Consider the following 26,817-nt stretch of genomic DNA (forward strand, 5'->3'; position numbering starts at 1 on the left):
CTTGGCATGATGTGATGAAAGCACAAGAGCCTCAGTTCAGTCATTTTAGCTTCTGGGGGCAGGAGGGGGGGAGGGGGTGTTAGCCTTTAGAACAGTCTCATACATGCCAACGGGCATTGGCAAAACTGCAGCCCACTCTGGGGGGAGTGTGTGAGAGTGCAGGGAGAATCCTTGGAGATCATTTGCACTGGCAGAGCCATTAAAGGTCAAGGTATCCCCTGTGCAAGCACCGAGTCCTGTCTGACCCTTGGGGTGACGCCCTCTAGCATTTTCATGGCAGACTCAATACGGGGTGGTTTGCCAGTGCCTTCCCCAGTCATTCCCGTTTACCCCCCAGCAGCAAGCTGGGTACTCATTTTACCGACCTCGGAAGGATGGAAGGCTGAGTCAACCTTGAGCCGGCTGCTGGGATCGAACTCCCAGCCTCACGGGCAAAGCTTTCAGACGGCTGCCTTACCACTCTGCGCCACAAGAGGCTCTTATGGCAGAGCCATTAATTAAGCTCAAATTGTAGGGGTGCCAGCTGGCGCCTGGAAATTCCTGGAAGTTGGGAATGGAGGCTGGGGAGGGCAGAGTGTGGGATATTAGGCCATTATTTTTCCCTCTGGAGCAACCAGTTTATCAAGGAGAACCGATCTCTGGACTCTGGAGGTGAGTAGGAAGTGACTCCAGAAGGTCTCCAGTCCAGGCCCCACCTGGAGGTGACGAGAAAAAAATGGCCAACCGACACGGGTGTTTTGAGGCCAAAAAGGAACAAAGTAATATCTGAGGGCACTTAATTAATACATCTTTTGATAGAAAAAATATTTATTTGGATTTCGATCTGCCGGTTCCTGGCGGTTTTCTTCTACAGTGAGGACGTCAGCTGCATACAAATAAAAAATGGAGACTCCTTCGGAATAGGGCAACATACTGTAGAAAGGAGGTTATAAATAAATAGATATAGAATTGAAAATAATATCTATATAAATATATAACATAAAATCTCCCATTGAGGTCCTTCCCTGCCACCTCCCGCCTCCGCCCAACCCTGAGGAGCGCCTATCTTGCCCCTTCACAACGCCCCTGCGAGGCAGGCCCCGCCCCTCTCCCCCCTCCCGCGCGAAACCGGAGGAGCGAAAATGGCGGCGGAAACCCAGCCTCCCCTCCCCCCCTGTGGCCGCTCTAGGGCGCCCGCCTCCGTGGCTCGCGCTTCCCCTTCCGGCTCCCCTCCCACTTCCGCTTCCGGCCGCTCTCCGACGACGTTCCGTCTCCGTCAGGGAGCGAGTGTGCGGCGCGGCCTTCCCTCGCGGGGCGGCCCAGGTGAGCCGGGGAGGGGCGTGGGCGGGGGGCAGGGCGCTCCCGCCCCCTGGTAGACTGCCCCTGCCCAGGGAGGCTCTGCCCGCCGAGGATCGGCCTCGTTCTTCCTCCCCGGCCTCGCCCCCCCTTCGCGGCCCTTCCCCGGCAGGGAGCAGCCGCCAGAGGGATTGGGCGCTTTTTATTTTGGGGGGGGGGGAGGGGGCCCTACTGGGTCTACTGGGTCTTACTGGAAATGTTTTAATGTCGACCGTTGTGCGTTGTTTCCAATGCTGCCACCCGCCCCGAGGGACAGGCAAGGGCGGGATTACAAGACGGTTGTAGTTATTATAATTATCATATAATAACATGCATGTTTTCGGTTTTTTAAAGGCCAGTTAGGAGCATTGAAACATGTATCTACCCTCTGTCTTCCTGTCCATCGATGCTGCCCCTGCCCCAGTCAGCCAATCTTGGGAGCGAGGGGGAGGGATTCCAGGTTTCTCCTGGAGAGGCAGGGCTTCTGTTTCGGCCAGGGAGGTAGCCCTTCAGGATAGCCTTGGTGGGACCGGTCTGTGTCGCAGGCCCCGGGGAAACTGGTTAAAGTCCCACAAGGCCCTGGTCCCCTTCAGTGTTCCATCAAGCTGGGGCCAAAAGGTTCCCGGCCCAGGTCGCAGCCAGCCTTTTGTATTAATGCATGCCCAGATACACCTCTACCATACAATAATAATACCTAGAGCAGGGGTAGTCAACCTGTGGTCCTCCAGATGTTCATGGACTACAATTCCCATGAGCCCCTGCCAGCAAACGCTGGCAGGGCTCATGGGAATTGTAGTCCATGGACATCTGGAGGGCCGCAGTTTGACTACCCCTGACCTAGAGGACCAACTTTCCCCTTGCAACCTGTTTGGGCATCCTTTGGGGAAGTCTTGCCGGTCCTGGCCCCAGGATGGCTAGGCTAGTGGTCACCAGGCCTTCTCAGTGGTGGCCCCTGCCCTGTGGAACGCACTCTTGGAAGACGCCAGTGCCCTGCTGGACTTGTTTAGTTCCTTAAGGACACGTGAGGCTGGATTGTTAAGGCTGTCTTTTGAAGAGTAATCCACATTTTTATTAGTGGTATTTTGTTTTTCTGTTGTTTTTACCTTAATGGTTTAAATGTTGTAAGACGCCATGAGTCTCTTTGGGTGAGTGGCAACTTCAAAAATCTAATAAGTGCTCTGATTTCTTTGACTGTTGTTTGTAATGGAGTAGTTCTTGAGGTGCCATATCTTGCCAGGTGGCTGCTGTTCTGGTTAGCAGGGGAGCTGGGGGAAGCTGCCCAGTGTCCTCCCTTGGCCTGCCTAGGCTTGTCTACGTTAGCTGCCAGTGGCTGTGCACCCACTCAAGGGCTCCTGGATCCTTCAAGTGGAGGAGTCAGAGATTGAACCCAGGACCCTTCGTGTCCCAGGTCACAGCCACACTCCTCCTTTGAAGAAGAGTTTAGTTGGTTCTTATATGCAAGTTACCTCCTTTCCTGCAGTGTTTGCAGTAGAGGAACAGGCAAGAATTCATTCTGGTGCCAGTCTTGGTTGTTTGGCCAGAGACTGGCATAGACTGTGGGGATGGACCTCCGGGGGAGAGAAGAACGCGTTGCTTCTTCTGGTTTGGGAGGAAGAGCATTTTTGAGCCGTGTGCCTACTTTGTGGATGCATATAAGATGCTTTGACCTGAGGGGCTCATCTTCCAGCGTCATATCGTTATGCCTATTGGAACTGTCCATAGAGTTTTCTTGGCAAAGATACTGGAGTGGTTTGCCATTTCCTTCTCCAGTGGATCACCTTTTGTCAGAGCTCTCAGCTATGACCTGTCCGTCTTGGGTGGCCCTGCACGGCATAGCTCATAGCTTCACTGAGCTACGCAAGCCCCCTTGCCACAACAAGGCAGCGATCCTTGAAGGGGGTTATATTATATATATGTGGCCTTTGGCTCTCAGGTTTGGGGAGGTCTGTTCAAAAGACTCATCCCCATGAAATGAAATAAGAAGAGATAAGAAACGTTTATTTGTATTTATTGTGGAATTGTTTAATATAGCCCGGGATAGGTTCTGTTTTCTGTTAAACTAAACATGAGCAGGCAGTGTGATGCAGCGGTAAAAAAGGCAAATGCCATTTTGGGCTGTATCAACAGGGGCATCACATCAAAATCACAAGATGTCATAGTCCCATTGTATACGGCACTGGTCAGACCACACCTGGAGTACTGTGTGCAGTTCTGGAGGCCTCACTTCAAGAAGGACGTCGATAAAATTGAAAGGGTACAGAGGAGAGCGACGAAGATGATCTGGGGCCAAGGGACCAAGCCCTATGAAGATAGGTTGAGGGACTTGGGAATGTTCAGCCTGGAGAAAAGGAGGTTGAGAGGGGACATGATAGCCCTCTTTAAGTATTTGAAAGGTTGTCACTTGGAGGAGGGCAGGATGCTGTTTCTGCTGGCTGCAGAGGAGACGACACGCAGTAATGGGTTTAAACTTCAAGTACAACGATATAGGCTAGATATCAGGGAAAAATATTTCACAGTCAGAGTAGTTCAGCAGTGGAATAGGCTGCCTAAGGAGGTGGTGAGCTCCCCCTCACTGGCAGTCTGCAAGCAAAGGTTGGATACACACTTTTCTTGGATGCTTTAGGATGCTTTGGGCTGATCCTGCGTTGAGCAGGGGGTTGGACTAGATGGCCTGTGTGGCCCCTTCCAACTCTATGATTCTATATAGAGATGGCTGCAGAAAACGCTCCTGCTGCTTGACTTCTTTATTGGGCTTCTGGTCTCCGCAGTCAACAAGAGCTTTGTTTTCATGGCCAGCGCTTTCTTTTTAGGTTTCTCTGAGGATGTCCCTTTCCAAGCGGGAGCTGGACGAGCTGAAGCCATGGGTGGAGAAGACGGTGAAGCGCGTCCTGGGCTTCTCAGAGCCGACTGTAGTCACGGCTGCGCTCAATTGCGTTGGGAAGGGGATGGATAAAAAGAAGGCGGCTGGTAAGTTCTCATATTCTCCCCCCCCCCCCTCCATTTACTCTTTTATATTTCACCAAGCGCAAGGAAGATCTGTATCCTAGAAACAGAGGGAGTGCTTTGCAGGATCAAAATCCCAGGTTTGTGTTTTGGGTTCAACAAAGGTTTTCTGAGGTCCCCGGAAAATTACTGTGACAAAGAGGAGACCATACGGACTAGGTCAGTGGTATCCATAGACACGGTTACACTCACCAGACCAAGAGCTGATCCTGGCTTTATTCCACTTTGGTGGAGCAGGAGGAATTGCGAAGGAATCCAGGAAGGGAAACGTTGCTCAGGAACAGCTGCCTCCTTCAGTAGGAAAACGCTTGCTTGAAGCCTCCTCATATTCTGTGCATCTCTCCAGTGGGTTATCATTGGACTCGGCAGCCCCGGGAGCCAGTTTGGTGTAGCGGTTAGGAGTGTGGACTTCTAATCTGGCATGCCGGGTTCGATTCTGCGCTCCCCCACATGCAGCCAGCTGGGTGGCCTTGGGCTCGCGAGCCCAAGAAGGCACTTCTTCTTCTTCTTTTGCTGTGGCACGAACTGCTGTCAAGATTCCAAAACTGACCATGTATTGCAGAAAGCTGAGGGGCACCGCAGAAAGACCAGGCCCGGCTCTGTCCTGCTTGCCTGCCTTCTCCCAAGCGGCCTAAGAGGAGTCACGGAGCAGCATCCAGATGGCCTCCTGTTGCCGAGATCCAAACGCCTTTAAGCTGGCTCAGGCAGACATGAGGGCAAACCTGGATGCCACTGGTTTAAAACAAAGAGGGTGGGCATTAAAATCCTTACTGGTTTTTCCTCTGACAAGCCCAGGCAGCATAAGCAGCTCTCAGGAGAGAAGAGGACGGGGCAGCCTTGAAAGAAACTTCATATCTGTTCTGGTGCAGTCTTTCCTCGTGGCTTGAGAGCCAAAGAGGAGCCGTGCACTTGTAGGCTGCCTTTCAGGTTAGGTGAAACGCCTCAAGGCTGTGTCTTCTTACCAACAGGAAAGGGGGCCCTGAGCATCGGTTAGGAGTCTGTGCTGTAGGGAGGGCATCTGCTTGCTCTGGTCTCTTGGCTGCTGTTCACCTCCTGCTTCCCTTTTCCTCAGATCACCTCAAGCCCTTCCTGGATGACTCCACCCTGCGCTTTGTTGACAAGCTCTTTGAGGCAGTCGAGGAAGGCCGAAGCTCCCGGCACTCCAAGTCCAACAGTGACCGGAATCGAAAGAGGGAGTTGAAGGTGAGCTGAGCTCCGGGTCAGGTTTTGCCTCTTTTGCTTCAAGGATTGCAGGTTTGTAGAGGATGCGGTGAAGCCGCTGAACTGAGTTTTCTTCTTCCAGGCAGGGCTCCGTTTTCAGACAGCTAAAAGTTCAAGAGAAAAGGCCTTTTTCTGTCAATAAAAGTGTCCCTTGGAGTTCTGTTTGGTTCCTCCTCCTGGTTCTGAATCTTCAGCTGCCAGGGATGTTAAGGGACTGGCCTCGTAGAAGGGTAAGGGGGGGTGGAGGGTTCTGCCATCTTGCTGCTGTGATTGTTGTTGTGGATGTTGTGATGGTTCATTTTAAAAAGGGGTTTTAATGGGTTTTTAATTGGACTTTTGTAAACCGCCACGAACCACTCGGGAGTGGCGGTTAATAAATTAAACAACAACAACAACGCTGTCATCCTGGAGAAAATGTTTCTGTGACACTTTGGCTTGATGTTTATAAATATATAATAAACAAATACAGTATTTGCTGGCGTATAAGACTACTTTTCCCCCCTGAAAAACATGCCTCCAAGTGGGGGGGTCGTCCTGTACGCCGGGTGCACTTCAGTTGGGATAGACATAGCTGCCCATAGTGGCCCATAGTACTGTAATGTAATGGAGCAAACTCTATATTTCGAGTGGAAATGTTGGGGGGTCGTCTTATACGCCCAGTCGTCTTATATGCCGGCAAATACGGTAAGTGATGTTGCTGGATTTTAATGTTTCAGAGGTTAGCTGTGTTGCTGTGCATTGGTGCCCAGAAGCGCTTTTAGAGGCCAGCCAGTCTGATAAGCTTTGACTATCAAAAGCCTAGACCTCAGGAGTCTTGTGGGTCTCTGAAGGTGCTGCTGGACTTGAATCGTAGCCACTTTAAAGAAGGAATCTTCAGTACGGGAGAGTTGGAGTTCAGCCATCTTTTGCTGCTTTTCCCTTACGCTTCTAGGTAGCACTGTGTGTGAACGAGACGTTGGAGTACTTGTGGATTGTAAACTAAACATGAGCAGGCAGTGTGATGCAGCGGTAAAAAAGGCAAATGCCATTTTGGGCTGTATCAACAGGGGCATCACATCAAAATCACAAGATGTCATAGTCCCATTGTATACGGCACTGGTCAGACCACACCTGGAGTACTGTGTGCAGTTCTGGAGGCCTCACTTCAAGAAGGACGTAGATAAAATTGAAAAGGGTACAGAGGAGAGCGACGAGGATGACCTGGGGCCAAGGGACCAAGCCCTATGAAGATAGGTTGAGGGACTTGGGAGTGTTCAGCCTGGAGAAAAGGAGGTTGAGAGGGGACATGATAGCCCTCTTTAAGTATTTGAAAGGTTGTCACTTGGAGGAGGGCAGGATGCTGTTTCTGCTGGCTGCAGAGGAGAGGACACGCAGTAATGGGTTTAAACTACAAGTACAACGATATAGGCTAGATATCAGGAAAAAGTTTTTCTCAGTCAGAGTAGTTCAGCAGTGGAATAGGCTGCCTAAGGAGGTGGTGAGCGCCCCCTCACTGGAAGTCTTCAAGCAAAGGTTGAATACACACTTTTCTTGGATGCTTTAGGATGCTTAGGGCTAATCCTGCGTTGAGCAGGGGGTTGGACTAGATGGCCTGTATGGCCCCTTCCAACTCTAGGATTCTATGATTCTACTCTGCAATTTCATCTTCAATTCTAAAAGAGTTGTGTTTAGAGTAGCGTGTTCTGGGGCTCCCCTTCCGCAAGGATGTCTTGCCACTGAGCTTGAGTTCCTCTGGGAATTGCACATCTGCAGTTTTCTGCTGCTGTACTTCTGATCTTTGAATTGTTGTATCGGATTCCAGAGATCCTTTCTGCTAGCAGCAATACTTTCCCCCAACAGAGAAAGCCTGCTTGGTGTCAGGATTGTTGTTCTCTAATTTGGAGAACTGGGTTTGATTCTCTCCCTCCTCCCCCAGTGCAGCCCATGGGATGACCTTGGGTCAGTCCAGTTCTCTCAGAGCTCTCTCAGCCCCACCTACCTCTCAGGGTTTCAGTTGTGGGGAGAGAAAAGGAAGGTGGTTGTAAGCCGTTTGGGGACTCCTTCGGGTAGAGAAAAGTGGGTTCCAAAAAACCAGCTTTTCTCTCTTCTTCTCCCGAAGGAGCCTTTCACAGGAGGTGGTGGTGCAGTTCATGTGGCAGTTCTGCCTGAGCCATCCTGACATTTTGAGTCTTAGTTTCCCAGAGGTCTTGAGGGGTTTTCTCATTAAAAAGAAATCCCAGCCCTATTTCTTTGATCTTTGCAAAGGCTTAAAGGGATTGCAAAGTAAGGAGAGGCTTAACCCAGTAGGGGGTAATCTTCCGTGGTCTGTCTCGGGCAGGTGTCTGTTCCTCCGTTCCTGTCATTTAATCTTGTCCGTCCTTGCTTCCAGTAGTGGCTGGTCTTTGCTCAAAGTGGCAGCCATACAGCTTCACTCTCTTGGGTTTCAGGCAGGGAAAGGCCTTCCCTTCATCTGTTGCCTGAAGGTTTGAGCCAGAGATTCCCTGGTACAAAACCTTCTGACAGCAAGTGGTGTGGCCCTCCCTGAAAGCTGTTGCCCACTATATATAAAGCCCCACAGAGTGCGCCTGGGCTCTTGCGTCGTCCCGACCTTTCCCAGCTCGACATCCCTTTGTGCAGAGGTTAGGCCAGTAGCTGCTGACCTCCAGGACAGAAATAGAAACCTGCCTGTTGCTTATGGGAATGTTAACTGCTCATCCTCCTGTGCATTCACCAGAGGCAGATTTTGACTCTGGAAAATATGACTGGCATGCTGACAACTGAAGCGCTTCCGTGTCTCTGATTCAGAGAATTCTGCTTTCTGGAACATCGTGTCTTGCCTTGTGCAAATTAAACCCTTCTTTGTCTAGGCCTAGACCCCCCCCCCACGCCCACCACAGATTTCCCTTTAGCACAGGCGTTAGAGGCGTTTGCTTGCCATGTGCCTAAAGATCAAAGGCTCATGCTGCCTGTGGGGACCAAGGTCTGCAGGGTTTGTCTCCACACGGGTCTTGGTGGCCGGGGAAGCTGGGCCTTTGACCACTAGCCATTTCCCCTAAAGTGAAAAGCAGGGGTAGTCAAACTGAGGCCCTCCAGATGTCCATGGACTACAATTCCCAGGAGCCCCTGCCAGCGAACGCTGGCAGGGGCTCAAGGGAATTGTAGTCCATGGACATCTGGAGGGCCGCAGTTTGAGTACCCCAATGTTGACATAATTGAAATATGCTGTGATTGCTTTAGGACAGGGCTTCATGAAACCCTGCAGTTTCTTGGCAGCCCTGGAAGGGTTTCCTGAATGGGTGGGAGTTAATTAATTTTTATATATTTAAATAAAAATTAAAAACATTTACTGGGTGACGTATGGTCATGTCAACCCACACGCCGCCTCCCCAAATGTCCAATGATGGGCCTGGAGGGGGTGGGGAGGGGCCCAGGTTGGGGGGGGTGTATGCAGAGATGCTACCCAACCATCTTCTGCACCGTCTCGCCACTTCTGGGGTTTCTCAAAGCCTGCAGAATGTTTCTTAATAGTAAAGAAGTTGAGAAAGGCTGGTCTAGGACTTGTCCAATGCTGCCAGTCCATGGTATGCTCAGTAAAAAAAGCAGAGGTCATGGAGCGACAGGCCAATCTAGCGGTAAGACCTGTGCTTTGTTTTCTTGAATGGCCATCATCGGAGGTCAGTCGTCTTCTTCAGGACTCAGTGGCTGTCCGTGCGGTCAAGCCCCGTGCAAGATAGGCCTCCGCCTCTTAGCTGGAGCCTGCAAGCAATCGAGGGAAACAGCCACGGGCCCGTCTTCTCTGCCCCCTTCCCCCCCCCCCCGGCCCTTCTTCTGCTTCTCGTGGGTCTTGCCTTGTGGGGGTGTTGCTCGCTGGTGGGGAAGACCAGGGGTGAGATTTATGTGGTTTTCAAACCCTTTTATACTATGGGCAAGCCCTTTCTCTTGACCTTCTAGGTGCCCCACGAAGTGCCCTGTTCCTGGATGAGGAACTGCCCTTGTAGTGCTGGAGAAGGGAGTTCACTTAACGCTTGCAAATGGTTTGTACATCCATATATATATATATAAATTATTTCACCCAATTTGGAAAGACTTCCTGCACTTCTGAGCTGCTGGTGCTCTTGGAATGAGCAGACGGGGCTGAGGATCTGGGAGGCATGCACAGGCTGTCCGTGCCCCATAAGTGCCAGGGGAGCTGGCTGTGTGTGTGTGTATGGGGCAGGGGGTGGAGGTAAGACAGTGTTTTGTCTGTTGAGGGCCTCCCCACATACAGATTCTCTGCCCTCACAGGATGGATCTTGCCTGTGTTTACAGTTGAGCCCCTCATGAAATGAGCAAGGCAGTTATTTTCTGCCTCCTTCTGCTGGCTGTGGCCATGGAGTGGGGTCTCAATAACAGGGTTCCCCAGGCTTTTTGGTCTTGCAGGCACCCCAGTGGGCGGTGGGCACAAACACCTTCTGCTTTGGGGCTGTCACAAAGGACATTTCCTTCCTTGGACGGTTCCAGCTTGTTGCAGGCTGGCATTCTGTTCTTCCATCCTTCCCAGCTGATCATGACTGGTTACATGTGTGTGAGCCAGGAAGCTTTTCTGGAAGATTTATGGTAGGCCTGAAGCCCCATCCCCAGGAGTTCAGGCTTCACTGCCTTACTGTAAGACATGCAAGAGGAATGGGTTTCTCCTCAGCACTCTTTTGCATCTGGGGTGGAACTCAGGTCACGACATCCCACCTAGGTAATGAGTGGTGCTCTGTCTTCTTGGTGCTTGGGGGCCCACAGTGGGAGAGCTTCTGGAGTCCTGGCCCTTTTGGGGGATGTCCTGATGGCCACTGTGTGAGATCGTATTGGACGGGAGGGGCAACTGGCTTGATCCAACAGGGCTTCTTTTATATTCTTATGTCTGGGGTAGCAATGCTTCTTATTCGTGGTGCTTGGGGGCCCACAGTGGGAGGGCATCTGGAGTTCTGGCTGTGCTGTTGGACCTCCTGATGGCCTCTGGCTTTTGGCCACTGTGCGAGACAGAGTGTTGGACTGGAGGGGCCACTAGCCTGCTCCAGCATGGCTTCTCCGATGTTCTTATGTCTGGGACAGTGATGCTCTCTCTTCTTGGTGCGTTGGAGGCAGGAGTGGGAGGGCTCCTGGAGTTCTGGCTCTGCTGGGGGACCTCCTGATGGCTCCTGGATTTTGACCACTGTGTGATGCAGAGTGTGGGACTGGAGGGGCCGCTGGCCGGATGCGGCTTCTCTTTTGTTCCAGTGTCCTAGATTCCGTGCCTCTCCCCTCACTGCAGTGAGGCACACTTTGCTCAGCTTGATGAGGAAGACATGATTTCCCCTGAGGCTGCAGTTGAGCTGAAGGCCGAGTCTTGTGCCGTCTACTGGAGAGAACGGACTGCGATCTTGTGTGGGTTGGGCCTGTTGTGGGTTGACTTAACACTTCCTGGGTCCCACATTGGTCTGTGATTTGAACCCAGCAGGACCATAAAGATGGACAAGATTTTTTGAGAGTCAGAGTTATCTGATGATGTGAGCTTCTGTCCTGGAGGTCTTCTTGGAATTTAGGACGCAACTGGAATCTGGCTCCCACCTCCAGCGAGAACAGTTGGCGTGGGGGTTAGGAGTGGCAGCCTCTAAGCTGGAGCTTGCTTCCCCGCCCCTTCTTCCAGATGCAGCCAGCTGACTATCCTTGGCGCCGTTGTCAAATACCTAAATAACTCTCCATATTTTTTATCTTTTTCATTTACCAGAAAACCTAAAAGATAAGCTTCAGGATTTAGAGCTATGGAGTCCTTAAAGATTTTTGAGATTTCTTTATGGATATCCTGCGAAAAGTGTCTTGCTCTTTTGCGTGTCCACCACATATGGAAACTTGTCCCTCTCACTTCCCCGCATTTCCAGCAAGGATAGTCTGGGCAAAAAAAATGGAAGTTAAAAGAGACGCCCACCATATTTGATTGGCAGTTGAAAATATTGGTAATCGCTCAGATGGCAAAATTGACAACTTATGTCGAAGATAAACTAATAGCCGACTTTAAGAGAAAATGGAACTTATGGATAGAGCATATTAGAAAAAAATTATAACTGGATTTTTGACTATTGGTTATGATTTATAATTTATAAGGGGAAATGAGAATGGATTGAAATTCTGTACAGGAGAATTAATGGGTTTTTTTCGTATATTCTTTAACAAATACAGTTGGAAGTTATTACTTGTAAATGTAATATAATCTATTAACATGTAATTTTGGAGATGGCTAAATGTATTTTTCTTGTAATGGATTATAAATAAAATTTGAAATTATTTTAAAACAAACAAACAACCCAGATGCAGCCAGCTGGGTGACCTTGGGCCACTCCTAGTTCTTTCAGAGCTGTTCTCACAGAGCAGTCCTCCCAGGGCTCTCTCAACTCCTCCTCCTCCCTCGCAGGCAATGGGAAGCTGCTTTGGGCCCAAAAGCGGGGCCCGGAACCCAGCTCTTCTTCTTCTGCCAGGCCTCTGCACTTGAGCACTGCCTCCAGCGTCTGCCTCCTTGTGGAACTGATGGCAAAGCTCTGCCGGAACCCAGAAAACTCAGCTGCTGAGCTTATTCCTGGGGGCCTGGTGGGCTGCTCTTGTTAAAATCTGCCAATGCTCTGGTAGTAGCCCTTGTCAAAGAACGTTCGCCTTCCTTCTAGGATGTCTTTGGCGACGACTCTGAGATTTCGAAAGAATCCTCGGGTGTCAAGAAGCGGCGCATCCCCCGCTTTGAGGAGGTCGAGGAGGAGCCTGAGGTCATTCCCGGTCCACCCACTGAGAGTCCAGGGATGCTGACCAAACTGCAGGTGAGCCTGTCCGGGGGGGGGGGCACTCGGTGCCTTGCAAGGGAGGAATTTCGGCCGGTGCAGAGCAAGATTTCAGGGCTCTGGCCACTTAACCCCAGAGCAGCTATATTCAAATATGTCTCTGCAAAACGGACACTTCTGTTGGGAGAGCATCTAATCGGCACCAGTGGAAGATTTGTGTGCTGACTCTCCAGAACCTGCCAGAGGAAGTTTGTACCTCAGATGGTGCTGGTGGAAGATGCCGTACACTTGCAACTGACAGGCTTCAACCCCGAAGGGCCTTCAAGACTCCCAGGGATGGGTTGCCATTGCTTGCCTTTGTTCCCGATCTCTCACTCCAGTACTGACCAGGGGCAACCCTGCTTAAGATGAGATCGGGCTAGCCTGGACCATCCAGGTTAGGCCCCAGTGGGACTCCTTAGAACAGGGGTAAATGCGGCCCTCCAGATGTCCATGGACTACAGTTCCCATGAGCCCCTGGCAGGGGCTCATGGGAATTGTAGTCCATGGACATTTGGAGGGCTGCAGTTTGACTACCCCTGCCTTAGAAGCTTTGTAGGGGGTGTATATGGGGGGGGCCCCGTATGCTTGGGGTGAGAAATCAACCGGTGAGATGCTACCAACACATGCAGCTTCCAAACAGCGAGGCCATAACTCTTGTCTTCTGAGCTGCGTCTAGAATGCTAGATCTGGGGCTCTTTATGTGGGCAATTAGGAGTGGTGCCGTGGTCCATTGGTGGAGCACATGCTTGGCATGCGGTAGGTGCCAGGTTTCATTCCTGGCATCTCCAGTTTAAAGGATTCCTCTCCCTGGAGAGCTGGTGCTGGACGGAGGAGACGAAGCCAATCTAGATAGACCAAGGGCTGAGACTTGAAAGAGGGAATTTTTTACTTTTCAGGGGTGGTGTTTGTCTTTTTCTGGGATGAAGGGGAATTGTTCTGTGTTGGGGGTGGGGCTTCTCGGAGAATCTGAAAGCATTTAATTTGGGGGGATATCCCTGCAGATCAAGCAAATGATGGAAGCGGCAACGCGGCAGATTGAGGAGAGGAAGAAACAGCTGAGCTTCATCAGTCCTCCCGCCCCTCAGGTACGACCCTTGGAGCCCTCCCCACCACCACCAGCACTCTTGGCTGCTCTGCCCTTGGGCTCTGCAGAGCTCCACTCCAGCTGAGGGTATCACAAGGAAAGCCTTGGCTGGAACTCAAGGGATCCAAGGCAGCGTTTCCGTGGGTGCCAGGACATGTGCCCGTACCGCGTGCAGAGGGCAACTTTCTCGGCCGCCTCCCTCCTTTCCGATCGAGAAGAAATTGAAACAGACAATGGCAGAATTACTCTAATCAAGTCAAAACAAGTTCCTGGGTAATTCCTGGTTTTTGTTTCTTCTGTTGTTAAAGTTGTCCCCCTTCCTTGTCTAATGGGGATCGTATGGGATGTGACCACAGGACCCCCTGTGTCATTTGAGAGTACAAAATTATGGTTTGAGTCAATATTATTAGATGGGAAAGGTTGACAATTTTAACAACAGAAAGATAACTTTATCTGAATGTAAGAGTCACCAAGGAAGAGAGGAAAACAAGGAATTACCTCCGAACATGTTTGGATTTTATTAATGTATCCTGCCATCGTCCGTTTCAGTTTCTTCTTGGTTGTATTCGACTGACGGGTCATTCTGCGCTTCCTTCCTTTCCCATGGCAGCCCTATGTGCCCCCTTTCTATGCCCTGCCTACAAGATTGGCCTTCGGTTTTTCAGCTTGTTACAGTCTTAACGTTGCATAAAATACAAAAAAGGAAAGGAGAAACATGTGAACCATGTCAAATGGATAAAATTGTCAGTTGGACTGACATCCCAAAGGTCATTCCAGCAAACACAATTAAACACATAACTCAGCCGGTAAGGTCCTTATTCATTGGAGCATTCCATTTCCTGCGGACGCAGGAGCCAGGATTTTGCAGCAGAATATAAAATTTGTCTTCAAGCAGGAATTTGATCATCCGAAATCCAATAGCAGGACAGTGCTTTTAAGTGCCTGGACTGAAGCAGCAAAGGGGAGTTTCTTTCTTCATGAAAAAGTTCGCAATAAAGTAATATATGGGCAACCGCCTCCACCTCATTAGCTGTACAAGGGCCTTTGGGCAGTTCTACAGGCCAATGTTGGAGTCTTCTGATAAGTACAGCTGATGGAAGGGCATTAAACAGGCTCTGGAAAAAGCCCACCTAAATTTGGAGGAAGTAATAGTAGAAAGGTACAGGGGCAAAGTTGCTTCCTGTCCACAGCGTTAGAATCATAGAACAATAGAGCCTCTGCTTGGCAGGCAGACAGTCCCCTTTTCCAGAGGAAAGGCCAAGGCGGTAGGTAACATAAAAGACCCCCACCTCAGACCCTGGAGAGCTGCCGCCCATCTGAGCAGACAGCACTGACCTTGATGGACTGATGCAAGTGGGTGGCCGTGTTGGTCTGAAGTAGCACAAAAAACATAGAGTCCAATCAGGCACCTTTAAGGCCAACCGAGATTTATTCAGTGCGCGAGCTTTTGAGTGCAGGCACTCTTCCTCAGACTAATTGTAACTGAGGAGATATAAGGCACAAGCAAATTGTGGGAAATTAGTAAGCTTCAAGGACTGAGAGGGTTTGGTTCCATGTAGGGCAGCTTCCTGTCTTCACATGTGTGGTCGAGTAGCCAGGCCACATAGCGAATTGGCCCATTTATCCGGCGCTCAGCAGACCCTCATTAACATAAAACCTGTTACTGAAAAAGCTCAGGACTTTATAGAACCGTAAATGAAACCCACCTCCCTGGCATTGGCCGTTTTATCCTGGCAATTCTCTGAAGAGCTCTTGAGGTGCTGCATAGCCATGCATTCCTTCATGTCAACTTCTCAACAACCCTGCAAGGTAGGGCTAAGCAAGAATCTGCATGGAGGTCTCCAAAACCCTCTTTCCCCGGTCTAGGCCTCCAGTCCTGGACTCTCGTCCTGTCCGGCCCTTTGAAGCCTGGTTCTTTATCTCCTTTTCTATACCTTACTGGGAGAGGCCCCTGGATCTAGCCAGGGGCCGTGGAGCCTGCTGGCAGATGACCGTTGGCACCTCTTCTTCCCGCAGCCAAAAGCCCCGGCAGCGGCCCAGCCGGAGCGCCTCCCCATCGGCAACACCATCCAGCCCTCGCAGGCGGCCACCTTCATGAACGACGCCATCGAGAAAGCCAGGAAAGCCGCCGAACTGCAGGCTCGGATCCAGGCTCAGCTGGCCTTGAAACCCGGCCTCATTGGCAACGCCAACATGGTGGGCTTGGCCAACCTGCACGCCATGGGCATCGCACCACCGTGAGTATAACAGAGCTGCTAAACGGGAGGGAGCGCTCAGTCTGGGCAGTCAGGATTGGGTCTTGTGGGCCTCAGTGTGGGATCGTGGGAAGGAGGGGAGGTCTTTTGGGCGAGCCCTCAGTTTGCAGCACCTTTGGGCACAGGGGACTCAGAGACTGCTGGGGCGTGGGTCATCTCTCACCCCTGGGCTGTGGGGAGGGACACTGGGGTGAGAATTGGCCCAGGCTGTCTCCAGCTTGCCTGTCAGGCTCATCAGAAGAGCCCTGCTGAGTCAGACCAGGGAAGGGTCCACCTACTCCAGCATACCATCCTCTCCCACAGAGGTCAGCCAGTCCCTCTGCAGGGCCAGCCACAGGGCAGAGGGGCTGAGGCTGGCCCTTTGTGTTTCCTTCTGGCACTGGGGCTTTGGGAAGCTGTGACTTATATGGGAGAAAGCATAAGGAAGCGCATCTTAAACTGTGGAACTTGCGGCCACCGAATCATGCGATGGCTGCCCACAGGGAGGGGAGTGGAGGGATTCCCAGAAGGCAGGGCTGTCAGTGGCAACTAGTCGTGATGGAGAGATGGCATGGCTCCGTGTGGGAAGATGCTGTTGCAGTCCCTCTCTTTGTGGGCCTCCTGTGGGCAGCTGGGTGTGTGAACAGGATGCTGGACTACCTGGACCTTTGTTCTAATCCAACACGGCTCTTCTTGTGTTCTGCGGTTTAAAGCAGCTGAAGGGCTGGAGCTGCTCGATGGGCCTCGGAACTAGGGGTGGGGGGACAGATGGAAGGAAATGGGTGGCTGGGTTGAGGTTAAGAAGATAAGAGAAGCCATATTGGGTGAGGCCAGTGGCCCATCCAGCCTGACCCTCTGTGGCCCCCAAGAACTCCCTGTGTGGGTCGCGGGGGGGGGGAGGCTTGGTGGTGATGCAGAGGCAGAAGCGGCCTTTGTTGTGAGGGGACGCAGCCGCCCCAGGTGCTTCCGCCTGGAGTTGGCTGCCGTGCTTTTGTTTTCTCCAGTGAGTTTACAAACAGGGGGTGTTTTGGGGGTGTCTTGGCCCAGGAGAGTGGAGCTCAAGGACCAAACCAAGCCGACCCCCCTGATCCTGGATGAGCAGGGCCGCACCGTGGACGCCACAGGCAAGGAGGTGGAGCTGACCCACCGCATGCCCACGCTGAAGGCGAACATCCGGGCCGTCAAGAGGGAGCAGTTCAAGCAGCAGCTGAAGGAGAAGCCGTCGGAGGACATGGAGTCCAACACCTACTTCGACCCCCGCGTGTCCATCACCCCCGCCCAGCGGCCCAAGCGGGCCTTCAAGTTTCACGACAAGGGCAAGTTCGAAAAGATCGCCCAGCGGCTGCGCACAAAGGTAGGCAGGGCAGGGAAAGGGCAGGAAAGCTTAAGGAAGAGTCTCCACCCCATTATTTTAGCTCCGTCAGGGGTGGTCAGCACTTCTGCCCTCTGCACCAGCAGAGATAGGGGGGGTTGCTTTTTGCCACCATGCTGGCCCTTGCAACTTGCAACTTTTAACTGCGTTTTTAAGGGGATTATTGTATTGTTTTTTATCCTGTAACCTGCCACGAACTGGCTTGCCGGGAGTGGTGGGGAATAAATTTAAATAACAACAACAACAATAACAACCAGAAAGCTTTCCAGAAATAAATATCGTAAAGGTAAAGGTATCCCCTGTGCAAGCACCGAGTCATGTCTGACCCTTGGGGAGACGCCCTCCAGCGTTTTCATGGCAGACTCAATACGGGGTGGTTTGCCAGTGCCTTCCCCAGTCATTACCGTTTACCCCCCAGCAAGCAAGCTGGGGACTCATTTTACCAACCTCGGAAGGATGGAAGGCTGAGTCAACCTTGAGCCGGCTGCTGGGATCGAACTGCCAGCCTCATGGGCAAAGCTTTCAGACGGCTGCCTTACCACTCTGCGCCACAAGAGGCTCTTAAATATCGTATATCAATACAATCAATAAATAAAATATGGAATGATTTTGAAAGGCTTGGAAGAAGCGGCTACCACCTTCTAGCTTGAAAAATGCTTCCTCCTGTGGCTGCCAGCTGCGTTTTCTGACCTGCTGCAGGCAAGCGGCTGTTCCCGTGTCCGTGGCTGGAAAGGGGAGCCGTGTCTCAAGAGGCCGCGTGGCCCCCTTACTTAGCCTGCTGGCAGCCCCCCGCCTCAGGCTTATTTCTTGGCTTCATCTATGGCCCGACTTTCTCTTCCGTGGCTCCCCAAGGCAATGCCCCTCTTGTGTTTATCCATTTGTCCTGAGAACAACCCTTTGGAGTAAGTTAGGCTGACTGGCTGAGGGCCACCCAGGGAGCCCCCATGACAGTGTGTGGGATTTGAGCCGGTGTCTCCCGCCTCCTGAACCTGTAAGCGGGACACCCCACTGGCCATGTGGTTTCTGCAAGATGTGAGACTTCTCGGGCGCCCCTCTGAACGTGCTGCTGTCTGTGCTTAGGCCCAGCTGGAGAAGCTCCAGGCCGAGATCTCTCAAGCGGCCAAGAAGACAGGAATCCACACCTCAACCAAACTGGCCCTGATTACTCCCAAGAAGGAGCTGAAGGAGGGTGACGTCCCAGAGGTGGAATGGTGGGACTCCTACATCATGCCCAACGGCCTGGATATGTATGTTTCTGTACCTTTCTGAGGCCGGGGGGGGGGGCAGGGGGTTGTGATTTAAGGGCTGCGGAGAAGTCTCCCTTCTGCACCTGGCTGGAGCACGTGGGTGCTTCAGATGCCTCCTGGCAATCAGCGTCTGGCTATTTTCCCTCTCCGAGGCAGCCATTCTCCAGGGCGGTGGGAACTAGGGGAAGAGAAGCAGATGTCGTGGCAGTGCTGATTTCTGGAGGCCAGGCATCAGCAGGCATTCTGTCCTGTTTTCTCTTTCTAGAAAAGATGCAGATTCATTCAAAAGAGAGGACTATTTCGGCATCACAAACCTGGTGGAGCACCCAGCACAGTTAAACCCTCCAGGTAAGAGTCTGTTCTCTCGTTCCCTACCAAGGGGCATTCTGGGGGCTGCATGGAGCGTCCGGAGAGAGAAGGAGCAGGAGGATCTGGTGGGGGCAGTACTGAGCACCAAGAGGCCCAATCCCTTGAGCCACTTGCTTTCTTTCTCTGGAGACTTCTTGCTTGCCAAGGCCAGAAGCCACCGGCCTGTGAGTCATCTCTTTTAAGGAGCCAGAGGCTGCAGAGAGAAGACTGAGTCTGGGGTTAAAAAACCTACCTGATTAGTTGCAGAGGGCTGAGGTGCCACCGGTATCCTAGAGGCCGAAGAAGCATGCCTCTTTGGTCAAGGAGTGTAGGTGGGAGAGAGACCTGCGTGGGGACTCACCGTGCTGGCATTCTCTTCTCCCAGTGGACAGTGACACGCCAGTGACCTTGGGCGTCTACCTCACCAAAAAAGAGCAGAAGAAATTGCGGCGTCAGACCCGGCGGGAAGCCCAGAAGGAGCTCCAGGAGAAAGTGAGGCTGGGCCTCATGCCCCCTCCGGAACCAAAAGGTAGGAGCTCTGCAGCAGGCAGGTTGCAAGAGCCGCACTGACTTTATTTATGGAAAACATTTCTTTGCTCCCTGCCTCTCCTCGTGGCTGCTCTGAGCCTTGTCCTTCCTCCCTCGCAGTGCGGATCTCCAACCTCATGCGCGTTCTGGGGACGGAAGCCGTTCAGGACCCAACCAAGGTGGAAGCCCACGTCCGAGCCCAGATGGCCAAGAGGCAGAAGTAGGCATGCCGGCGGGGAGTCACTGCTGCTGGGCCACAGGCTGGGGGTGGTGGTTGTCTTGATTGGAACCAGGCTCCTGCCTCTCCTCTGGGATTCAGAGGGAAGGGGGTGCCCCTGGTTGACTTTGGGCAGCCACTGTCTCTCAGGGTGGGGGACATAGGGAAACTGAGGAAAGACATGGCGCAAATGCGACATTGGCAGGGCTGGCTCCTTTTAGGGGGTGAGATGAAAATACAGTAGAAAATAACCTAAAACAGAGCTGAAATCAAGCAGAAGCAATGTAGCCGTGACTCATTGCTTGGCGCAGAAGCTGCATCACCCTCTGCTTCCCCACAGAGCTCACGAAGAGGCCAATGCAGCACGAAAGCTCACGGTGGCCCAGAGGAAAGCAAAGCAAGTGAAAAAGCTGAAGGAGGATCTCTCGCAGGGCGTCCACATATCCGTCTACAGGTGAGTGTCTCTCTTGCCCCACCCCACCAAATCCCTCCCATAGAATAGAATGGAATCAAAGAGTGGGAAGGGACCTCCAGGGCCATCTAGTCCAACCCCCTGCACAATTCAGGAACTCACAATTACCCGCCCACCCACAGGGACCCCCATTTGTATTTCTGTTTTACATTGGTTGACTGTTTTATTGGGAGTACTTTTCATTGATACTGTTTTTTGTTTTGTGAACCGCCGTGAGCCAGTTTCTGGGAGCGACGGTATAGAAATACAGTGATAGATAAATAAATAAATTTCATGCTCAAGTGACCTCCCCACGAAATCTGCAGAATCCAGCCTGGCCTGGAGGAAATTCACCTCCCGTCCCACAGTGGCGATCAGCAATTCCCTGGGCCTGCAAGGAAGGGCCACAAGAGACCAACCCTGGCCCATCCCTTCCTGCCCCCCCACTCACACTCTGCCTGGGTTCATAAAATCAGCCTGTGCCCCCCCCCCCCCTTGTGTGACTGAGTGCCTGTCATTTGCTACCCGCAGGGTCCGAAACCTAAGCAATCCAGCCAAGAAATTCAAGATCGAAGCCAATGCTGGGCAGCTGTACCTCACGGGCGTTGTCGTTCTGCACAAAGATGTGAACGTGGTGGTGGTAGAAGGAGGTGAGCAGGAGAGGGTATTGTCCAGGCCTGTGGGCCCTCAGGAGTTCTTATCTAGATGCGGAACATTTTCAGGAATTTTGGGAACAGTGGGAGGGGGTAGTTTGTCCTCTCCTTCCTCCAAGCTGAAATCTGGGGGGGGGGGGGAGGGTGGAAATTAATCACAAACAACAAAAGAGGGGAAATACACTCAATCCCAAATCTTCTGAATTGTCTCAAAAGGGTCTAGCTACAAGAAATGAAAAATAAAATATTTATTAGATCGGGTGCACTTGTAAAATTAAAAACATTAAGGATCTGAATGTTAGCCTCCAAGTGAACCAAATAAAACCAGACGCATTTCAAGTTCTACAGCCTTCCTCAGTGGCAACAAACACATTCCATATGCCTAATGTACATTCAGAGTGTATTCTATATTTTCCATAACCAGGTGGGGTTAGGCAAAGAATTTCTTATCTGTAAAGCCACCTCATGAAGCCTGTGTTCTCACAACTACAATCTGGCATGGACTTTCCAGTAGCTATGGATGTGTGGAACACCTGTTTTATCTTTTTATTTATTTTTCATATTTACATACCGCCCTCCTTGAAGGCGGTATATTTCCATACCATCCCCCCCCCGCCCCCCTTGTGGCTCAGGACTGTTTACAATAAGAGTTTGCCTCTCACAATCCACTGTGATGGTGGGACAATGCACAGAATATATCAGCAGTTACAGACACAACATTCTGAACACAATAACATACATTATTGTTGTTGTTATGTGCGAAGTCGTGTCCGACCCATCGCGACCCCATGGACAATGATCCTCCAGGCCTTCCTGTCCTCTACCATTCCCCGGAGTCCATTTAAGTTTGCACCGACTGCTTCAGTGACTCCATCCAGCCACCTCATTCTCTGTCGTCCCCTTCTTCTTTGGCCCTCGATCGCTCCCAGCATTAGGCTCTTCTCCAGGGAGTCCTTCCTTCTCATGAGGTGGCCAAAGTATTTGAGTTTCATCTTCAGGATCTGGCCTTCTAAGGAGCAGTCAGGGCTGATCTCCTCTAGGACTGACAGGTTTGTTCGCCTTGCAGTCCAAGGGACTCACAAGAGTCTTCTCCAGCACCAGAGTTCAGAAGCCTCAATTCTTTGACGCTCGGCCTTCCTTATGGTCCAACTTTCGCAGCCATACATTGCAACTGGGAAGACCATAGCCTTGACTAAACGCACTTTTGTTGGCAGGGTGATGTCTCTGCTTTTTAGGATGCTGTCTAGATTTGCCATAGCTTTCCTCCCCAGGAGCAAGCGCCTTTTAATTTCTTTGCTGCAGTCCCCATCTGCAGTGATCTTGGAGCCCAGGAAAATAAAATCTGTCACTATCTCCATTTCTTCCCCATCTATTTGCCATGAATTGAGAGGGCCGGATGCCATGATCTTCGTTTTCTTGATGTTGAGTTTCAAGCCAACTTTTGCACTCTCCTCCTTCACCCGCATCAACAGGCTCTTTAATTCCTCTTCACTTTCTGCAATGGTGCGGTAGTTTGAACATTCTTTGGCATTGCCCTTCTTTGGGATTGGAATGTAAACTGACCTTTTCCAATCCTGTGGCCATTGTTGAGTTTTCCAAATTTGCTGGCATATTGAGTGTAGAACATACATTATAGCAATTATAAACTGTGCAACATTCAGCCGTTAACCACTGAGCTGTGGGTGTAACTTGGATTAATGGGTGGCTGGTCAGAAGTCGCATCTGATTTGGCTCAACTGGTGGTAGCCAAGGGGGGGTTCTGAGGGCCCTGGTTGGTGGAGGAGCTCCATTCTGCAGGCCTTGTGGAATTGTTTCAATTCTGACCGGGTCCTGATCTCTTCCGGAACCAATTACATAGAATTGATTCTTTATTTGTGGTAGCTTGACCCTTTTGACACAAAATAGGGATATTTTTTACATACATTGTACTCAAGGAGGTGAATCATCACAAACATTAAAATAGGCTATAAATATATATAGGCTAAAAACAATTAGATCGTGATGGGCAGTCTTGTTAGTCTGTCCGGAGGAGCAGGAAAGTGCCAGAGTCCAGCGGCACCTTCAAGACTAGCAAAATTGGTGGCAGGGGAGGAGGTTCTGTGAGTTGCTGCTTCCTTCTGAAGGCCCTGTTGATAGCTTTGCTGGGGCACTGGCTCTGCTGGAGACGGTGCTGGCCTCGGTGGGCCTGGCCTGGCTGCAGCCATTTCACAGGTGGGTGTTCTGCGGTCTTTGGTGGTGGAGAGTACCTTCAGGTCGCAGCTGGCTTGTGCTGCCCCAGTGGGGTTTTCAAGGCCAGAGACCTTTAGAGGTGGCCTGTCGTTTGGTAGCAGCCCTGGGCTTTCTTGGTGGTCCCCCATCAAAGTACTAACCAGAGCTGACCCTGCTTTACCAGGTTAAAATGAATTTTTTTTTAAAAGCCCATCAACGTACAGAGAAATATCAGGAAGGAAACAGGAACTTGCAGTGGAGACTGATTCCTTTTAAGTCCCGGCGTTTGCTAGCTTTGGTTGCCTTTTGTGGGAAGAGCCCTATAAAGCTCTCTCAGAAGATCTTTCAGCACTAAAATGACCCCCTCCTGACCTCTTCTCTCCCTCCCTCCTCCCTCCCAGGCCCGAAAGCACAGAAGAAGTTTAAACGGCTTATGCTCCATCGAATAAAATGGGATGAGCAGGCGTCAAACACCAAGGGCGACGGTAAGCAAAGCGGCCTGGGCGGAGCAGCACCACTGCGCTTCCTGGGCTCACCCTGCAGAGGAGGCTCTCTTTTCTGTGGCTTTTGCGGGAGCTCCCCACAGCTCTTCTTCCAGAGGCCTGCTCGGGCCCACGAGCCTGGATTCCTGAGCTTTGTGCCTCTGAATGAAACTAGAGCGATTCCCATGACATTTCAGGGAACAGTGTTGACCGCGTGGCTGCCTGGAGTTTCCTCCTCAACTGAGGGCCGAGTCACGTGATTCCTTTCTGCGGACGGTGCAGAAAAGCCTTCCCCGATGGGACGCTCTCACACAGAAGTCCCCTTGTGCTGGCCCATGGGGAAAGAGATCCGTGGGGTCTGTCCCGGAGAACTCGATTTCTGTATCCCGAAAGAGAAATCCTAGTCACCTGATGTGCTTCCAGTGAACAGTTGTCAGCATTAACCCTGTGCTTTTGTTGTTGTCATCAGATGATGATGAATCGGATGAGGAGTCCGTGAAAAAGACCAACAAATGTTCTCTGGTGTGGGAGGTGAGTCGGCTTCCTGATCCAGCGGGGCTGTTTGGACCACGTTGTGCTTTAAATCGTGGGTTGGGAACTCCAGAGAGGTCAGAACAAACCCAGAACAAACTTTGAGTCCAGAGGCACCTTTGAGACCCAAAAGATTTATTCAAGATGCAAGCTTTCGTGTGCAAGCACACTTCTTCAGAAGCTAATATCCAGAATTAAACTTGTTTGGTCTTAATGGCCGCAATGGACTCAAACTGTGTTCTGCTAATTCAGACCCATGTGGCTGCCCCTCTAGATGTAAGTTCAAACCCCAGTATAGTCTGGGCCTTGCCAGGACTTGAAGTTTTCTTGCCTGTAAAATGGATGCAGGGCCCCTTCCATGCGTGGCCAGGCAAGTTCATCTTTGCGGATTCTGTGCAGTCCCACATGGGGGTGGGTGGGGGGTGAGTCCCACGTGTGCCTGCACAGAAGACCACTCAAATCAACAGCAGTTACAGGTAAATTCAGCCCTCTGTTCTCAAGGATTGAATTCCAGATGCTTCTCAACTTAGGAGAACTGCTGAATTCTTTCCCAGTGTGGTGAGTTTTGCAGAGCATCATGTACACGCCTTCAGGACAGCCTCGAAGGTTTGAATGAAGGAATTCAATCAGTGAGAGCTTTAATGCCAGGTAGTGGGACCTCCTCCTGCGTGGCATCTGCAGGGGAGGCAGTGCAGGACGTTTAAACTCCTGCTTATGTCCTTGCCGCTTCGTTCGACGTAGTATTTTCTTGTCCGTTGTTTTAATATGCCATACAGCACCCTGAGCCAGCTTGCTGGGAGGACAGCATAGAAGTGTCATAAATAAATAAATAAAAATCCTGAAAGTGGCCCAGAGCCAACAGTCTTTGAGCATGGCATGGCATAAATAGGTAGGCAGAGTGAGAGGTAGAGGAGAGAGAGAGAGAGAGAGAGAAATTATCTGTTCTGTTCCACTTCATATTTCTGGGAAGGGCTTGGAGGAGGAGCTGGTCTTATGGCTTAAGTGCCACTCAGCGCTTAACACCCACTCAGGGCGGTGGTCCCGCCCCTGAGTGCCTCCTCCTCCAACCGGCTTGCCTGTCTGTCCTGGGAAGGGGAGGGGCCCCAGGTGGGTGTGTCCACAGCTCTGCTTCCCCACCACACTCTGCATGATCACCCTACTTCTGGGATTTCTTGAAGCCTCAACAATGTTTCAGGGTCTCCCCAAGGGTAAAAAAAATTGAGAAAGGCTGTGTTGGAGTGTCAGATGAGGGCCTGAGGCGACTGGATTTCAGTCCTTCTTGCCAAGGGACTCTGGGCAGTCGCAGTCTACCTCCGTAAGGCTGTAGTGGCGGCATTAAATGTGTGTGCGGAGGGGGAGAGGGTGATGTGAAAGGAAACTTTGGGTCCTATCAGGGAGAAATAATTAAAAGTATTCCTGTAGCATCACAAAGCAGCCCTCCTGGCATGTTCCATTATATTACAGTTCTGATCTCTCTTTAAAGCAGGGGTAGTCAAACTGCGGCCCTCCAGATGTCCATGGACTACAATTCCCAGGAGCCCCTGCCAGCATTCGCTGGCAGGGGCTCTTGGGAATTGTAGTCCATGGACATCTGGAGGGCCGCAGTTTGACTACCCCTGCTTTAAAGGGTTAAAAAGGTCAAGAACCCCTTTTTGCTCTCTCTCTCTCAGTCCGGCGGCTCCTTCAAGACCAACAAGGCTTTATTGTGAGCATCAGCTTTCGTGTGCACTCACAAAGTGAAAGGAAACTTTGTTGGTTTGAAAGGTGCTTTGTTCAGCTGCTTCAGGCCAACCAACCCCCTCGCCTGAGTCTGTCTGAGGCTGTTAGACTTCTCTCCTGTTCTGCTTTTTCAGGGCACAGCAAAGGAGCGCAGTTTTGGTGACATGAAATTCAAGCAGTGCCCCACTGAGAACATGGCACGGGAACACTTTAAAAAACACGGCGCGGAGCATTACTGGGACCTGGCTCTGAGCGAGTCGGTGTTGGAATCCACAGACTGAAGGCCCTTCCCAAGCCCCGGTTGGCATTGGCTGTGTGTCACGCTGTGCGCAGAATGCGGCTGAAACCTTGGAGAAGTCCCCCCTCGAGTTCCTCACCCTAAGATGCACACGATGCAAAGAAATCTTTTTCCTAGGTGAAAACCACCCACACCACCCCCCTTCGGGCCTTTTGGGACTACACCAGTTTGCGGGTCTTGATGTGTGTGCTACCGCCGTCCTGCTGTCGGGACAGAATTCCGCTTGGAGGCCCTGGAAAGTGGAGACGCATTTTCCAGTTGTGCCTTGTTTCTTTTCCAACTCCATGGGTCTCGAAAGAGAGGCAGCCCTCCTTGCCTTTCCTTCCCAGTTCCGGGGGTGGGGATTGGACAGGAGGCGAGCCCGCGAGGCAAGGGAGAGGGGAGGACAGAAGAGCCGGGTGGGGCTGCAGGCTCAGGGGGCGAGGAGGCTGCGGCTCCCAGCGTGGGAAATGTACAGCAGAATAGGAGCTGGGGATTTAGCCCACATCCTACATTTACAGAATAAACTTTTTTTTTTGTAAGAAGTCAAAAATGTAAGAAGTTAAAAATGTTTCTTCTTCTGATGGTTTGGGCAGTGCTGGCATCACCTTGGGCAGGACTTGTATGTTCTTCTGTAGGTCAGGATTAGAAGGGTCATCGCCATAAGAGAAGCCCGGTTGGATCAGGCCAGTGGCCCCTCCAGTCCACCACTTTGTGTCCCACGGTGGCCAAAACTCAGGGGCCATCTGGAGGTCCACAAGGAGGCCAGGACTCCCACTGTTGCGTCCCCAAAACCCAAGAATATATAGCTGCTCCAGACATGCTGCTCTGTCTATACCTTGTGTACTTGCCCATGTTGCATCTCATCTGCCACGTTGGTGCCCACTCGCTTGGCCATGACAGATCCCTCTGGAGCGCCTGGTTCTCACTGCCCAGAACAATTTAGCATCATTCACCTACTTCGCTACTTCACCTTTACCTTTATGCTTATCCTATTCCATCAGTGTGACCTACCCTCAACATTGTCAGGATCTGGTGGAGGGAGGGGGAACAGTGTGAAAAGCTGCTTTCAAAAAGAGGATAGAAGTAAGTACTAGTTAGCTAAGAATGACAGAACGGGGAGTGAAATCTCTC

The 26,817-nt window shown here is 51.5% G+C and overlaps 1 protein-coding gene across 2 annotated transcripts; it reads left to right on the top strand.

Moving 5' to 3' along the window:
- Window positions 1-1,214: 1,214 nt before the first annotated feature.
- Window positions 1,215-26,226, top strand: PRPF3 (pre-mRNA processing factor 3). Of its 2 annotated transcripts, none has more exons than XM_077319472.1 (16): window positions 1,215-1,302; window positions 4,125-4,281; window positions 5,390-5,520; window positions 12,183-12,329; window positions 13,334-13,417; window positions 15,433-15,653; window positions 16,692-17,004; window positions 18,103-18,269; window positions 18,535-18,617; window positions 19,003-19,146; window positions 19,266-19,365; window positions 19,703-19,816; window positions 20,345-20,463; window positions 23,076-23,159; window positions 23,626-23,687; window positions 25,541-26,226. In XM_077319472.1, exons 2-16 carry the CDS (start codon window positions 4,137-4,139, stop codon window positions 25,685-25,687), a joined length of 2,061 nt encoding a protein of 686 aa, XP_077175587.1. In that variant the 5' UTR covers window positions 1,215-1,302; window positions 4,125-4,136; the 3' UTR covers window positions 25,688-26,226. The 2 variants fall into 2 exon arrangements, with proteins under 2 accessions (XP_077175587.1, XP_077175595.1); XM_077319480.1 differs by having other exon boundaries at window positions 16,698-17,004; window positions 25,541-26,225.
- Window positions 26,227-26,817: the final 591 nt, after the last annotated feature.

Source organism: Paroedura picta, chromosome 1 (genome assembly GCF_049243985.1).
Source record: "Paroedura picta isolate Pp20150507F chromosome 1, Ppicta_v3.0, whole genome shotgun sequence".
NCBI classification, from domain to species: Eukaryota; Metazoa; Chordata; class Lepidosauria; order Squamata; family Gekkonidae; genus Paroedura; species Paroedura picta.